General features: G+C 32.9%; 1 protein-coding gene across 8 annotated transcripts in view; it reads left to right on the top strand.

The window, feature by feature from the left end:
* Positions 1–18,273, top strand: part of LOC119081367 (rap guanine nucleotide exchange factor 4) — a 67,102-nt gene that overhangs the window by 31,935 nt on the left and 16,894 nt on the right. For 6 of the 8 annotated variants that reach the window (XM_037190238.1, XM_037190236.1, XM_037190237.1 and 3 more), the window contains 7 exons: positions 8,808–8,859; positions 10,887–11,053; positions 12,090–12,231; positions 12,317–12,500; positions 14,445–14,590; positions 14,962–15,106; positions 16,483–16,656. In XM_037190238.1, coding sequence (XP_037046133.1) covers positions 8,808–8,859; positions 10,887–11,053; positions 12,090–12,231; positions 12,317–12,500; positions 14,445–14,590; positions 14,962–15,106; positions 16,483–16,656 — 1,010 coding nt within the window. Of the gene's footprint in view, positions 1–7,583; positions 7,774–8,807; positions 8,860–10,886; positions 11,054–12,089; positions 12,232–12,316; positions 12,501–14,444; positions 14,591–14,961; positions 15,107–16,482; positions 16,657–18,273 lie in introns of those variants that run through there. The other 2 variants (XM_037190244.1, XM_037190239.1) reach the window with 2 other exon arrangements.

Here is an 18,273-nt window from a genome sequence, read left to right as displayed (position 1 = left end):
CCAACGCTAAATCCCCCGCTAACGCTAAAATCAACGGTAATGCCCTGTCAATAAATGGCACCATTGTGACTGCATACACATGGACGACGAAATTTTCGATTTATTTTTCATTTATTATTTTAAAAGGTCATCCGGATCAATATTTTATTACTGCAATCCGTAGATCTAATTTGCAGGAAGGCAGCGACACTGTGCTGGAAAAAATCTTTAAACTTTACAATGTGCTGTTCGACGACAAACATCCTCAACTACACAACAAACACATGGTTAACCTGCAATTGAAACACATGAAATTAATTTTGTGATTATTACTTCCACAATGTGATCGGATCAATATTTTATCAATGCAATTAGTAGATCTGACTTGTAGGAAGCCAGCGGTATTAAGCTGGAAAAGTTTTATTCACTTTTGATTGCAATAAAACGTTTTACGAATGACATTTTCCAACTGCATGTTCGTCGTGTGGAGGATACTATTTGTAACATTAAAAAGAGAATAAAAAACGTTTCCAGCTTAATACCGCTGGCTTCCTACAATTCAGATCTACTAATTCCATTGATAAAATGTTAATCCGATCACATTGTGGGAGTAATAATCACAAAATTATTTTCAGGTGTTTCAATTGCAGGTTAACCACGTGTTTGTTGTGTAGTGGGGGATGTTTGTCGTCGAACAGCGCATTGTAAAGTTTATAGATTTTTTCCAGCACAGTGTAGCTACCTTACTGCAAATTAGATCTATGGATTGCAGTAATAAAATATTGATACGGATGACCTTTTAAAATAATAAATGAAAAATAAATCGAAAATTTCGTCGTCCATGTGTATGCATTCACAATGGTGCCATTTATTGACAGGGTATTACCGTTGATTTTAGCGTTAGCGGGGGATTTAGCGTTGGAAATTAGCGTTAGCGGCCATTTAGCTAACGTTCTCTATTGTTATAGGTCGATGTACGTTATTCAAATATATAAGCTCACGTTAAGGTGTAATGTGTACCAATTTTTCATAACAGGTTTTTCGGGCCGTGTTTGTTTTTTGTGTATAACATATCGTATCTGTTTTGAAACAAACCCTTTTTCTCGGTTCTCGTTTCATGTTGGTTTTGAAATCAAAAGGTCAGATATTTCCATTATGAAGGGATGTTCTCAATATAATCCAATTGAAATCTTTCGGGACAATGGTACTATAAAATTAACTAACTTTGGTACATTGAATAATCGAGGGATACGTTTCGCTTAGTATAAAAGGTTTGCTGAACGGGCTACTGAACATTTTCTTAGATATATAATGCAAGTACTGCATTGACGTAAATTTTTCGGAAATACTGTTAGAGAATTCTATAAACAGACAATATCAATCCAATTCACTTTATTCCACATGCGTTACCATATAAGACAATAGACAACTTTAGCAAATCACACAATAACGACAAAACCAATAATTTCCAACAATAACGAAAACGATATTGACACGGAAAAATTTTATCATTGTGAATGGGGCGAGATGGGTAAATATGTTCACAAATCATGGTGTGTATTGTGGTGGCAGAATTCAAACTTCTTTCATTTTGTGTTTAAAATTTTTGAATCCGATTGATTCGACATTTTCAAATGAAAGTCACACAGAGGATATAAGCGTTTCATGTGAAAATGATAAATTTATATGAATCTCTAGATAGACCAGCGTTGACAATAAGTGAATTTCGAATTTTGATGAATAAATTCTAGTTTTAGTCTTCACAAGTTGTCAAGGATTTACTTTGAATTAGCACCTCCAACTTGGGTGAACTTACAAATGTAAAATTGAATCCTTGTGAAATAAAATCGCTGATTTAGCCTATCGGTTTAATCAATGGGAATTTTTGAAAAAAAAGAAAGACAAACGAGAGGAAACAGCACTAGTCTTCAGTTTTAGGATGTGTTCTGAGAAAACCACTTTCCTGTTGAGGTAGAAACAACGATTTATGCACAAGACAACTGAAATAGACAAACGCCCAAATGAATCAAGACTCGAATTTATGCTCCAGTCAGTATATCCAGTAATCCAGTATAGCTCCAAGAATCCAGTATATTTGAGTATATCCACTATATTGTCTATAAATGTGTTGACAGAATCGTCATATCGTTGATTGTTTATTTAATTTAGAATTTTTGTCTACAACGTTGGTCTCTGAACATACATAGATTTGTTGAAATCTGTAGACTAGAACATTCTGAAGCTAGTGGAAATGAGATGGAAAAATTAGCTTGCCTTTTGATGACACAATTTACAGAACAAGTGGTGCTGTGGTGAGCATAACCTCACAAACAGCACGTGGAGCACATGCTCACCCGAAACACATTTTTTTTCGGGTAACTCCCTTTACCATTCAAATAGACACGTTGTAGACTAAATTCCAAATTTTGTAAGTTGACTCAAAATTTCTAGTTGTAATTATTATTGAGAGTCAAAAATTGCGCAACCAATCAGAGGATGCGATTTTATATTTGTCTCAAGTGGTTTATGAAACAACAGCATGAGACAAATATAAAATCGCAAAGACGACGCAACTGGCAAAGACCTTTCAAACCATGTGTATATTCATCCCAGACGAAATAATAGCACTTTTTCACTGCTATTATTTCACCTAGGAAGATAAATATTTTAAAGCTGAATATCTGCTTTTAAAATAGTTGTCCGGTGCACAAATTATATTTTTCTACTTCAATTTAATTTCTGTTAAAGTACTTCAGAAGTATTTTGAATTCTGCCACCACATAACACACCATGATTTGTGAACATATTTACCCATCTCGCCCCATTCACAATGATAAAATTTTTCTGTGTCAATATCGTTTTCGTTATTGTTGGAAATTATTGGGTGATTTGCTAAAGTTATCTAATAACATTACTGCAACGGCTAATGTCACGTATTATATTTTCCAGAGGATTTTCATGATTTTTGTGAATATCTCAAAATATTCTCGTAAAAATTCATGAAAATTCGCGAAAACATTTACAGGCTTTGAACTCCGAGTAAAGTATAAATACTTGTTTCATAAACATTCTAGGTGTAAATTATCAAGCAATATGTAAACTTAAGCCATATTTTTAATGGCATAGTCAACAAAGCTAACAAAACAAGCGATACATTAAATGATAAAAGTTGTAGATTTGATCGTTATATAAGGTGATTTGCTTGCTGTTTATAAAAAAGGTTAAAAATGAAAACCTTCCACCATGCATACCCCCCATAGAAAAGAGAAACTATCAATTCTAAAGTTTAGTTCGTATATTTTCTACTTCCAACGTGTATTTGAAAACAAAGTTTTATAAAAAGACGGAAGTTCATTTGTGTGAATTCCGAAAGTTCTTTTGCTAAATTTCTATTTAGTATTCCGCTTTGCGGCTGGTGTCGAAATGAAGAACAATATAAAAAGAGTTAGCTTAGAGATGTGCACGTGGACCAAATTCTTTGGCCCTAGCCGGGAAAGAAATTTGTATAAGAGTGCTAACCACGTGCTATTTTAGGAAAGCATTAAATGCTTACCAGATTTCTTTCAGTCTTTTTTTTGCGGTTTCCACGATCAAAATGCTTTTTCAGTTTCAAAAATTTCACAATTTCCCGGAAAAAATAGGATCACTCGAAAAGAAAACTAACCCAAAAGTTTTGGACCGTCCTTAAATTTCACTTTTAATCGCATCCGGGCATCGGGTTATTTTCGGGATGCTCGCTCATCTCTAATTTACTTTTCCAACTACATTCACAGTACACAATAGGTCCCTACATTTTCATGCTATTGTAATGAACCGAGAATACAAAGTTTTTTTTTTTTGCTTTGTAAAGGAAAGTCGAAGGTATTCTTTAAATAAATATTTCTTTACACATTTTTTAATGCAACTATAAAAACTATCTCTGTTACTGTAGAAGATGGGTAGTTTGTAGCCTGTTAGAATAATGGGCATTGTTAATAATTTACATTTTTCAAAAAAATAAAAATAAAATTTTACCCGACATCCCGGTTTAAATTTTCAATTTAATGAAAGCAATTTCTAGCAATAATAAGCTTTAATATCTCTCGTTTTTCTGCTAAAATGTGAGTGAATTTAATATAATTACAATTTTATAAAAGGTAAAAAATAAGTATCCTATTTACCAAATTCGAAGAGCACATCCAGAATACTTGCTCAAAAAAAAACGTATCATTTAATATATAAACAAAATTAATGAAAAACCAAGGAAGAACGAACACAGAGAGTATCTGATACAGAAGAAAAAAAATCGCAACGAATGCAAACACACGGAGCCAGAAAAAGTCCGGTAATTGGTTAGGATTACAAGATAAAACGAAAAAAAAATTGTTATATTATTCGCCTGAGGGTTGTTAATGCGTGCGTGAAAAAAAGATTTTTTTCCTAATAATTTTTTTTTGTTTTCTTTGTTTTCTCAAATTGAAAATTCCCGATTAGGTTGGCTGATATTCGATTTGGTTTATTTGATTTTAATATACCTATACATGAAAAATGTTGCATTCATTTCTATGCTGCTTCCAATTTTATGTAAATCTTGCCGGTAGAGATAGTATTAAACGCATAAAATTTTGAATATTGAATATTTAATATGATGGAATGCATTGAATCGAATATTTCCTAATAAGGAGATTGCGGTTTTCACTTATAATTATTATAAGTTGACGTAAAACTTAAAAGTCATAAGTTGTCTCTCCTTATATTTTGTATGAAGAAGTTTCTTAAAATTGTAAAGTTTTAAGTCATAAGTGACAATCCCAATCTCCCTATTACGGCATTTTTGTTATTCAAATAATTTCCTTTTTTTATTCTAAAGCTTTGGAACCGCCATTCGGTATTTTTTTTAAAGCTTCTGTGTGTAGATTGTAGTCTGCATCGAATTTCCGTACATAATAAGCATTACAGATGCATTTCATGATGAAATTTTCATCGACTTTTGAAAATATAGCAAATCAATCACTAATCAAACATATTGGAAACAGGAAATTTAGGTCTAGTTATTCTGGTGTATAATAGAACAGGAACATTATTTTAATCAAGAAGCGTTAGCTATGTTATGTATTTTTCCTGAAATTTGATAACTGCTACAAAGCTACAGAAAAGAAGAAGAATTTTCTTTCTGCTGAGAATATGTTGAAGGGCGCATGTTTCATTCTACTGTACTTATCACATATTTTGAAACCATAGCAACCAAAAGGAAACATAAAAACACCGCTGTCGTAACCAGGCTAGTGTTTACCGTATTGCCTAAAATACTAATTCATTAAGTGAACAATAATTAAAAGTTCCAACAATTGTAATCAATGCGATATGCATATTTCAAGATTTCCTCCACAACATCGGAATAAGTGTTATTGTCGCATGAAACGTGAATGTTACAACAATAATATAAACAATGCGGATAGCAGTCACAGCAAGAAGAAACATTATTTCGTAAAAAACCGGACCAGTTGCTGTCCCAATCCCCATCAGGATCAACCCAACGAACAACAATTCGAATATAAATCTCATCCATCTGCGTCGTCCAGCAAATTTTCAACAGAGCAAACTTGCCAAAACTTTCGCAATCAGTTTAACACTACAATGTCATGCAATCACGACGCAAATCCAATTACACGAAACATTTCGAATGATGAAACATTCAGCTTGAACATGAACATGCATCGTATCAACCGTGATATAAACCCAATCACGAGCCATAATTATCATTCAGATGAAGCATCAAACTACCCCAAATTTAAACTGTTTAATGTAATTTACGATCGTTACGAGAAATTACGTGAAATTGAAACATTTCGTGCTGAAAATGCAAATGAATGCATAGGCGTACTAAATCAACAAACAAATCATAACCGTGTACCGAATAAATCGGCTGTGAAACATGTTTGCCTACATCGCTATCGCTATCTGATGGAACCGACTATGTCAAATGGACGTGGTGAAAGCAAATGCGAGCTGTGCGAAAAGTGGTGTGGATTAGAACGTTTAAAAAATACGGTCACAGGCGGAAGTTGTTGCATTGTGGATAAAATTGATTCCGGTGATTTCGTAAACTGTGAGGATGGCACTAATGACTGTAAAATAATTCTTGAAGTACAGAGTTCGGATATTCCATCGGAAACCAACGCAAGAACAAAACAAATCAAGACGAAGAACAGCAAAAGAAGTTGGACTTTAATTGAACAAGCAAAAAGCTTAGCTCTGAATCAACAAGAACGACTTTGACAACAATGCACTATATATCACCGTAAGACACATTTCACTGTTCACTAATAAGTGTTGTCAAAAGATCCTACAATTGCACATACTATAGCAAGTTTTTACTGAGTCACTTACTTCTGTAACATTAATGATTCTAATAAATTCAATGCATGTACACATCAAATTTGTATCTTGTATAAAAGAACGTATTGTAGAATGTTTCTTTGTTGCATAGCTAATGTTTCTCATTTTCCTCACGTTGGTTGGAAGCGAGCACTACTACTGCATCGAACAAACTTCGTATATGCTCTTAAAACACAATTTTTTCTGGAAAGGAAAGCATATTTTTGCATCCGTCTCGGGAGGTATTAAACAACGTAATATTGCACCATAATACTTTTTCGTCTACCAAAAAGCATTTTCATTTAATGTAAAATTGAAGTAACTAAACCTATGTAACGTATGCCACACATTACAGTTTATAGCAAGTTTTAAAGAACATAAAGCCAATAAACCACATACACTCCATTAAGCTTAATGCATCTTATATTTGAAATAAATGTGTGTTCGTTTCACTGATATAACAGAAATAATCCACCCGCCATAACTCCCACACTTTCAGTTATCGTTAGCTTCACTTCATATACTTAGGCGAGGTGCAAAGAAACGATTTTTGGTTGTTAAAGGTTTCAAAGAGGTCCACTGTACATATGTATAGTACACCATGCTGTGCCATATTGCTGGAACGTAAATAATACTAGAAGAAATTGACAATTGAATGTAAGAAATAATTAGTTTCTTGAACTTGACTGTGATGGTACAATTAACTTTAGGTATGGCGAATAATGATATGGATATGTTGTTATCGCAAATTCAAGTCTGCCAAGTTGTAATCTATAACTTTTCGGTGGCAGACTAAGATGATTTTGATTCAGTCCATTTAACCTTCTTATTGGACAAAAATAATCAAAACTGCTGAAGCTGATAACATATCAAAGTAAGAGGAGTCGGGTCTGTCTGGGAATATTATTCAATGTATTTACGAAGATGAATACACAAAATTTATTCTCGCAATATGCTTCAAGTCTGCAACATACAGTAATGTGCTAAAAACATCACCACATACCTTTCTTTCTAGATAATCTTCCAACGTACAAGTTAGTTTCATAACTAATACATTGATATACCAACGATATAGGTGGTTTGCATATCTAAGCGTTTTCTTTTTGAAGTTTGTTTTAGCTATATATTGGTTTTGTTATCGCTGAAATATATGGAAAATCTCTTACCATGTAGATTAGACGGATAGTTAACTAAATTTGTTTAATACTTTCGATAGTAGTATGTGTAGAGCCATCGTTTTGGCAGGTGGTATTGATTGGTTCCGCGTTGAGTATTACAGAATAAGAAGGTTCCGCGTACCCTGAGTATTGCAGAATAAGAAAGTTCCGCGTACCCTAAATATTACAGAATCAGAAAATGATTCATCATGTTGTCTCAAAGTGTATTCAATGGTTCAGTGAAAGTAAAAGTGCAATTTTGGAACATATTGAGGAATTGGTAAAGTGTTTTATAAGCCTGAACTCGACGATAATGCATAGAAAATTTGAGTTTAATTTAGCGTAGCCGGAATGGCTTAGATGTCATTCACAAAGTACACAAAGTCTGTCTCCATAATTTTCAAAAAACATTTGGGCATTTTTAGCGTGCGCAGTTTATGAATGACCCCTTGCAGCGTCATACTCTGTTAACGACGTTGCTGTTTATAGCTATTGTCAAAGAAAAATTGTGTAGTTCACCATTGATTTAGACAGTATAATGAATGAAATTCTGCGTGAAATTTCAATATTAGCCTTCCAAAAACGGCAAGTGTATCGCCACATAAAGATTCTATCTGCTAGTTCATTTGTTTAATGTAATGTTCGATTAGGAAATCTTGTACTTCGTTGGTTTATTATACATTTTCATATATTGAAGAATCTTACCTAGATATTATCATTTATTGTTGATGTTTTACTCAATATCAGATGAAAGATACCGAAAATATTCTTCTTTTAACTCCTGGAAAGGATAACTTCTGTTATATACAGCTTGAAAATCAACCTATATTAGCTATCTTGCCAAAGCGCTATCATGTTAATGTGAAAAACTACGAAAAAACATTCGATTTTTCTAAATATTTGATTAGTCAAATTGTTTAGAGTACAGGTTGAGCAACAGTTAATAGCATCTCTGAATTTGATTGTTTAATTATTTTATACACAAAATGCAGTTAGCTAGCAATAGAATTTTATACCTTATTCACCTCCATCGTTTACATGTAACCGAAAATAACTTTTTATGCAAATCTGTTAATGTTATGCCAATCAGAAAAATAGATAAAACATTTTTTTCCAATTTTATCAGTGTATTTATACGTTGCGATATACTGGGGCTAATAACAACAACTCTTATCAGCAACCATTTTTTAATGGGGAAATGAAAGAACACGTTCATTGATACTGATACCAATTTAATCGATAAAATTATTTATTCAAATTTTATTCATTTACCATTGAGTTTTATAATAAAAAAATTCTGTATTTTATTTTCAGAAGAACAAAGAGCTTATGAATGACATTATCACGAATTGCAAATTGAAAAATGGTGAGTTGTATTATCATTCGACATTTTTTTTGTGTAATTTTTATTTCTACATTAAAAACTTTTCTGGTTTGTTAACTGGATCGCAATTATTAAGCTGGTAACTCACTGACACAGTTAGTGTCGAACTCAAATTCAATAAAAATATCATTAATAGTTTACAGCATACGTTATACTGTAACGATTTTAAAGCTTTACATTCCAACTTACAATCGAAATCAACTTTTGGAACGTGTAGACTCAAAATAATTTTTTTTAATAAGTAAGTGTTAATTGGCAATTAAAAACCTGACCCAAATGCAGTTTTGATGGGTCAGTGCATTTTATTTGTTCGTTGATACTGCTGAGCCGATTTTCTCGGTTGTGAATATTCTATCTATTATGACTGGATTTCCCTGGAGAGGGAGGAACAAATTGAAAAGGAAAACTTTATTACAAATCATTCCACAAATAGGTCATACATGGAAAAAGATTTAAAAAAATTAAAAGGAAAAGCAACAACTATTGTAGTAAACTAACTTCATTCAGCTTGGTACTCTTCGGGATGCTAGAAATTACACACATTACCATTGAATTACCCGAATTACCATCGAATAACGGAGAATCTAGTAGATCAAAATGTTTCTAGCGCTGTGATATTGAAGAAGATGCTGAATTTTGAGTGAAGTCTAGTACGCACCGCACATGCATTTATATTCCCAGTCTACAATCTCATATTTGCAGCTATTGCACATCCAAATTAATAAATATTAGTAAAGGTTCTACCGCAAAACACGTTACTCTTATCTTCAGTTGCAAAAGGTACATTTCAAAATTTTGCGGAATACCTCAACCGAATTCTCTAATTTCTGATGGTACAACACAATATTACCTTCCTGTCAGAGGTGTGATGTGTAATGGAATTTCTCATCAACGGAGGTACAAATAATTTCTCCGCAAATATCCTTTGTAAAATCACGAACAAACGTGAATGACTTTGATGGCTTGGTCACTGGTCCTTGTAAATTGTATAAGGTAGATATAGCTAAATGAGCGAATTTATTATCATGTTCTTATTCGTCATAACATTCCCCGGAATCTCTGTTTCAAAATTTAATTCGGGTACACTTCCAAATGGATGCTTTACATTCCGATAACATTATTTTGAATGGGGTAGTCATGTCGACGAAAGGTACGAATGATACACATTCACTTAAAATTAAAGAGAAAACGATCCATGTTTTCCCGTTTGGTTGTAAAATGCAAACCCTTCGTTTTCGACAGATATTTGTATCATCAGTATTTGCTAAATGAAACTTTTATCATCGAAAACAATGATTGAATTGATTGAATGTAATCTGAAGTCATATGTGTACCAATCCGTTTGGTTTGGTATTCTAAACATATTCAGTCACTAAAATTTCATTTAAAAAATAAATAAATATTGATTGAAACACAAACAGGCTTATCCCAATATTAATTAACCCACGCCGAACAAATTTTATTCCAGTTAATTAATGGTTCTGAGATTATACACATGAGAATTTAGTTCAGTAAATTCCCACTTTTTGGCAGGTCTATACGCCTCTATTAAATTCAATTTCCTGTTGAACTCATTCCACAAATTTTGCATATCGATCTTCTACTGAATTAAAAGTTTGTTGCGAAGAGATTTTCATTTTGTCAAAATACGACTTCCATTTTCAATTTAATGCTAACTTTATTTGGTGAATGAAAGGATATAATTATACTGATGAGCTAACAATTTTGGATGAATAAACTAACTGCTCCTTTTACGTAGTGTCACTTAAGACACAAGTTGTATGTAGTCAATCGAAGATGCATTTCCTCTTGGCAATTCGTAATTTCAGTCAAGTAATGAAATACCTTAAAACCCATGTCACGCATTTCATATTTTATGAAACACCTTTTCTTGTCTTAATGAGCCCCAAAATACATTTGCTCATCTTGATATAACACGCCAATTTTCTGACCTTGTAAAACGATTTTCCCCGGAAGGTAATTATCGAAAATTTATTTTTTGTTTACAGGAATTTCCCCCGCACCACCATCACCAACAAAAAGACCACTTAGTCCAGATCATCCCAACCCGGCGCTACCAATTACGGAAACACCGAGTCCGGCAATGGGGAAAATGGGTTGGGCTCTACGAACTTTATTAGTTACAGATAATTCCAGTTGCCTAAAGGACAGAAAGGTTAATTTCACTTTAATATATTTTTTGATTAAAATTTAAAAAAAAAATGGATTGTTCCACGCCTGTGACATGTTTTGATTATATGATTATTGAAATATTTTTATGACGGTATTTTATACACGAAAATAATTGCAGGTGGGACCATTTTTCGGATTAATTCAAAAGCTTTGTCTTTTGTATTTATGATATTAAATTCAGTTATTTTTTCCGGTCAAACTATAACGTAAATAAATCAGACCAAAAACGAGGCAAACACTACTTTTTATACAAATAGGCTTTATACAAAATCAATATACAATTCACACGGCCTAGTTATAAAATGAATGCTACCTTCACAATGACTTTGACCGTGACATTGCCCACCCATTGTTTGTATTGCAGATATGCATTTCTAAAAAGAACGAGGTTCTTGTGATCATTTTTTCCAAACAATTGCATAAAACAATTATTTCCACCACTATCACCTCATGCATACCTAATCAATCAATCAAAATGTCACAGAAATTTACTTTGAAATATTGCGAATTTATTTGCAGTTCATTTATTTCACTACATTAACATTCATGTAAAACATACCGAACCAGAGTTACCATGAATAATAATATAACATAGTGTGGACTCCACACCCCATAAATAATTTTCAGTCACAACCCCTATATCAAGCAAATTATCTACACGGTTGTGTAAACTCAGCCTTCGGTTAGTTTTATATCATCAATCTATTTTCACCTTACGTGTCTCTACTGTTAGCTGGGTCACAAGCATCTAATTTATTCATTTTCATTACGTTTATTACAACATACTGGAACCATATGTAGCATAAATAGAAATAATTTTCTGCACCATCCCTGTTTTTTATTTTCATTTTTTTTTAAATTACGTTTCCTCTTAATAAAATAAAAAAATTAAAAAGAGAAAAAATGGTATTCTCATATTCTGTTTTAATTTCCATAAGCACTGCACCAAAAACACTAATCTATATGATTGTTTTTCTTTTTTCTTCTTCTTTTCGGTTCTTTTTCCTACCATCACAAAGGTTTCGGGAAAATTAATCAGAAAATGTGCCCTCGGCACAGAGCTAGTTGATTGGTTGTTAAATCTATCAGCTATCGTCCATACTCGTGCTCAAACGGCTGGAATGTGGCAGGCTTTGTTGGAAGAGGGAATCCTATCACATGGTACGTTATATTTGTAATTTAATTTCCCCGACTCGTTTCGGTACGACATCTCTCTTACGATAATGTGTTCGTTTATTCGAAACAGTAAATAAGGAGCAGCCTTTCAAAGACAAATGCTTTTTGTATCGCTTTAAAGTGGATGAAGACGGAACGAGTGGGCCACCGCAAGCAGACGATGTTAATGCGGCTAATGAACATGTCAGAGAATCATTAAGTACATTATTACATAGGGGACCAGATGCTACATTGCGAATGATTTTACGAAAACCGTAAGTTTTATTGAATAAGAAAACATATTGTCATGCTAAGTGTTTTGGAATCCATTTGGATCGACATGTTGTGCATTATGTAATATCTTTATAACTACATAGGGAACTACACAACATGTGAAATGATTCTCGGTTGGGTACTAAATTAATTGTTTTGTATTTATGCAATCGAATAGTACAACAATTTAAATAGTGATTCATAGGCTAATTAATAAACATTTTGTTTATTAAACACATAATGCGAATGATAAGATAATATCAACAGAATTCTGAAGTTGTATTGACGCACAAGATCAGTCTGTTGGTTCGTTCGTTGTTTTTTTTTTGGTTTCAATAAGTATGATTGAAAGCAACGACAAGAAAATGTAACAGTCTCTTTGTACGAGCAGATTACTATAAATATCACTCTCTTTTTAAGAGCGATCCGATGTTGATGGGGCGACGTTTCAACTATTAAGACTATACTTACATAGACAAACAGTTACGATTAATATTTAAATTTGGGAAACTCCATTGAATCAGTTGTCATTTGTGTAACTAGGGACGAAGGTGAAAAATTGAAAAGTCACACTTGTCGTGTGAAGATCGAGATCAGGTCATTCACCACACAAGAACGTTTTTCATTTCTTTACATCTTAAAGTAGCCAAAAGAACATGAAAAGTATATAGCAATTTGGCATGTAAAAGTAAATCAACTTGATACAATAACAAAACTAAAACTTTTCCTGGTCCGATGCAGTTCGGTGAAAAAGGTTTTTAATTTAGTTGCGTTAGCACTGCATGCACACTTTAAAAATGGTAGTCGACTGTTTCACCAACTTTATGGTATTATCTTAGGGCAAAATAAAGCTTGGATTTTCTCAGAAATATTTCATTTCGAACAGAATTTTAATTTATATTCATAATATTTGAAAGACTATTCACCGACACTGTTTAATTTGTACTTCATTCATTATTATAGTAGTTCTTGAATAAGGTATAAGGCAGTCTCGAGAAGATAATTTAAAGCCAATTAATGCCCGAAAATTAAAGAAAAAGCAGGTCTCGGGTTAACCAACAAACATTATGACCAATCGGTTCACTAATTTATATTGAATTTGGTGTATAATAAAACCCTGTGTAAAGCTAAGTTGTTTAAAGTCGACTTTCTTGAGATAAGTATAAAATACGTGCAACTTTCGGTACTTAATTTCTGGATTGATTAAAAACTTCCACGACTAAAAACCAGGACAAAAATGACTTTAACATAAAAGTCTCATTTTCTTATTCCTCTGTGCTTGTCATAAACATTTTACGGGTTGTCTGTGGAAGAAGAAAATAATTTTATTTTGAGGAAATTGAAATTGAATTACGTGTACAAACAATGAAAAGTCTAGGCTATAAATGTAAATCCATGCTACCAAACAGTTGCTCGGTGGTAAGAAAATAATTATTCAATTGTGGTGATAGGGATTAAACTATATTTGTCTTTTGCAAGGAATATAGAACGAGGCTTACCTCAATTTTATGGCAAAATCAGAGATTTTCTGATGCCAATATTGTTGTTTGCGAATGATATTTACTCATTAGAATGATTTAAACGGCGAATAAAAAAGTAGCGTTGTAAAGGTCAAAGAAATATTTGGAAAATGTTCTTCCAATGCGCAGTATTAGTGCCTTTTACAAGAAAGATCTCAGCGGCAGAAGCTCCCTTTAGTCAAACTGAATATATTCCGCATCATTTGTTATCGACAGCAACGTCAAAAAATGCACGATGAGCTCTGGTTAATAAATCTTATGTAGTGTAAACATAATGCGATAGTTTAAAATCTGTATTTACAGATTTACTAATCACTATAGGATTGGTGACAGTTCCTTCCACCGGGTGGAGAGTACATTATGTCTTAATTTATTTCTTCACAAGATTTAAATGTGAAAAATCATTTCAATTCTACTCGATAATAGGTCTCACGAAAGAACGCAAGAAGAACTTGAATTGGTATTCGAGGAACTTTTACATATCGCAGCTTTATCGCATTTATCGACATCAATAAAACGAGAACTCGCATCGATCATTGTATTTGAATCTCATGCTCAAGCTGGTACAATACGTAAGTATAATCAATCATCAATTTCACAGTTCACAGTTCGTACGATATTATAGATAATTAAACGGCATCAAAATGTCCAATTTATTATAAGCGGTAAAATCACTTTAAGATACACATCCTTATCATCGTCTAATCATATTAATCAGAAAGTTTGACATTAATATTGTTTTCCTCATTACAATTATATTATCCCACCAATTTTCGTAGCATAAAAATGAATCGAAAGCATATTTTTCACGTTACACTAATTTCGTATTAAACCATCCCATTCCCCTCATCATTGTCTCATCTAATATTTTGCCATTATTTATCGTTTTCCTTTTAGTCGGATATTTTCATGAAATTTCTTTTCCTTTTTTATATTCATCCAGTTTTCAACCAAGGAGACGAAGGTCGCTCGTGGTATATCTTGCTTAAAGGATCTGTAGATGTTGTTATTCATGGCAAAGGCACAGTTGCCACACTGAAGGAGGGAGACGATTTCGGCAAATTAGCTCTTATCAACGACGCTCCAAGGTAAATAGAATTTTGTGTGTACGCTTATTCCATAAATTTTGTTACGAGGACGCTATCAAAATTTGGAATACTATTTTGGGAACGAACGAAAAAAAATTCATAAATTCGCGTTTTGTTTGCTTTTAATTAATTTTAATTGTTGCTAACAATGCATTTTAATGGATGCCATTGTTGTGTGATAACAAACAAATGATGATTATTTAATTGAATTTTGGTATAAGTCGTATTAAGTCGCATCACATCGATTTATAGGATTATTAATCACATTAAGTTGTCGCGATTCATAAAATGATTTATACAAATTGGAAGCTATTTGCAATGAAAAATTTTCAATTCAGCAAAATCAATTCAATAAATTTTTCCTGGAAACGTTTTTCATTTAATATTCAGCAAAACCGTTTTTATATAAAAGTTTCCGTAGAATTTCGGTAATTAATCAATTAATTGGCTCTTAAGAATATTTGCAGAAAGTTTTCAAAGTTTTGAGCGATGTTAATGAAATCCAATGTTGAAGTCTTTCTAGATTTTACAATATTTTCTTAATGTTCTTTATAGACCGAGAGCGTGTGTACATGTCAGTCGCTGATTAGGCCAAGATTTGCTATCTATGCCAATACGAACAACATTTATTCTACGAATTTTAGATTTAAGAAGGCCCTAACGAGGATAGATTTACTGTATACCTCATCTGTCATCTATCTACAAAATTCCATTCAAAATAGTGTCAAATTGAAAGTTTTACTGGTCGCAAATGACGAATGAAATTTAAAACTAAAATGTTTATTGGGAGGACAATTTTAAAAGTCGAAAAAAATCTGGAAGAAATTTTAATACAAAATAGTACTCTATTTGGCAGCTGTCACTCGAAGCTCTTTTGCTTGAAGTGCGTTGATTTGGTACAATGTTTAACTACTGAGATAGACACTATACCTATCCTCGTTAGAACCTCGTAGCGATCATAAAAATAAAAGTCGTAGAACAACGTTTTTCATATCCGGCATAGGTTTCAAACTATGACCATATGACTCGCCACATATGATATGAGGGACTGATATACACTCAGGTTCTCGATCTACTTTACCTACAGTGTTAAGGTCTCGTTTGTTCTAATATTTCTAAGCATTTTATTAAACTTTTTACGGCCGTGGTCATCTTAAACATTTATTTTTAACAATATTATTCAATAACACTTGGTTATATTACCTTCATTCTATGTAGTGCTATGAATTCTCTTGAATTTTCTCATTAGCACGACTTAATTCACAATTAAGACAAACATTTTGTTATCACATAAGAACGGCATTGATTTAATTTTAAAACTAAAATCAATTAATAATTTGCCCTACTAACATAATACAATAAAATTCCTAATCCAGAGCTGCAACGATAGTATTAAAGGAAAATAATTGCCATTTATTGCGCGTCGATAAGGAGCATTTTAATCGAATTTTACGAGACGTTGAAGCTAATACGCTTCGACTGCAAGAGCATGGAAAAGATGTGCTGGTTTTAGAACGTGTTGCCAAACAACGAGGACATTCAGCATTTAAGTATGTTATTGATTTATTTTCATATTTATAAAGTTGGAAATTATGCTGGAAGGACGAGATTTAAATTTTAATTTGATCATTATTACATTCAGCCTTTTCTCATGCTACACCTTCATTAGCCCATTGTCAACTTTTGTCATTAAAACGAAATTAGTTTCAGCAATTACTATACTCCCCGAAAATTTTAGACTTTCTCTATCTTGTGGGAAATCTTCGTTTATGACAACATAATAATATCTTTTATCGTTAAGTGAATGACCTTTTCATTCTCATGTAGTCACGTTAATGGAACATTTCAAGCATCACATTTCCCCAAGACCTAAATTACCAACAGCTCATGTATGAGCGAATATTCCACACATAGAAACGTATGAAAATCTTAATATTAATCCTACGAATCATTTATTTCGCATGTGTTTCTTTTGAGTGGCTACATCTGAACAACTCTCATATTTTACCGACAACATCTGACACCTTTTGCACATAGAAACGGGTAAAAACTTTTCGTAGTGCTACGAACATTAGCCTTCGAGTGAATGATAGACGGTTTTATTGTGGTACTAAAGTACAACGTGACGTACATATCACATACGATGTGTGTAACTGGGTAAACCCAAAAATTTCGTATCCAAATAAATTCAGTGCTTCAGACACGTTTATTAGGATACAAACTGATTTACAAGGCGTTGCTCAAGCTCTGAAATATTTTCATTTTCTCTGGAAACTGAATCTTGGCAATTTATTTATTTCTTGGGATTATTTGCGTTTAATCGTCATTTTGAAGAGATATACCGACATGGCTACATACTGCGACATACTGCATCAACATTTAATATCTGTAGGAATCCAGAGTTCAAATGACACTGAGACACGCGTTGACTTCATAAGCCAAGTATGACGAATATGTATGATCTCTCATAATATCATTAAGCTTAGAGAGACTAAATACGGAAGAAGAACACTTGTCTATGTCAAATTGAAAATAATTTCCATTGAACATTTTCCACTGTGATGATTTATGATCTCATTTTTTATCGTTTCCAACAGCAACATTTTCAAATGAGAGAACGTTTCCCGTTCAATAAACGTCTAGTCATCATATTAAAATATTGCAAACTTCAAGTATCATTCAATTTTATTTTACGATGTTGTGTTATGGTAATTGGCACTTATGATGTGCAGTGACTAAGTATGATACGGTATCCATCAACAAGGACCGTTCATACAACAACTAACTTGATTAGCCCACATGATGGCTGCGGGATTATGTTTGTTTTCGTTTATTCGTTCCGGGACTCACACTTCCGTAACTCTCGATTCTGAGCGTAATCGAAAAAGATACTTTTTGTCATATAGTTACACTCGAGAGGTGGCTGATGCGAATCCTAACATAGGTTTGAAGATTTGAAATCAGTGTCTTGAAATTACATACATCAAATGAAGTAGTAGATTCAGTAGTAAGCTCGCCTAAGACCATTATTGGCAATGCCTCTTGCACAGCTTAAAGCTTCAAAATAAGAAAATCTTTCTTCATGTCCACTGGCCGAATATCGGATTTTTTCTCCTGATTTAGCCTCTTTGCACACAAACACTTTTGTACACCGAGTCACATACAAC

This window comes from Bradysia coprophila, unplaced genomic scaffold (assembly GCF_014529535.1).
Source record: "Bradysia coprophila strain Holo2 unplaced genomic scaffold, BU_Bcop_v1 contig_358, whole genome shotgun sequence".
Taxonomy (NCBI): Eukaryota; Metazoa; Arthropoda; class Insecta; order Diptera; family Sciaridae; genus Bradysia; species Bradysia coprophila.
The sequence above is the reverse complement of the archived record's forward strand: the minus strand, read 5'-3'. Positions and strand labels throughout refer to the sequence as shown.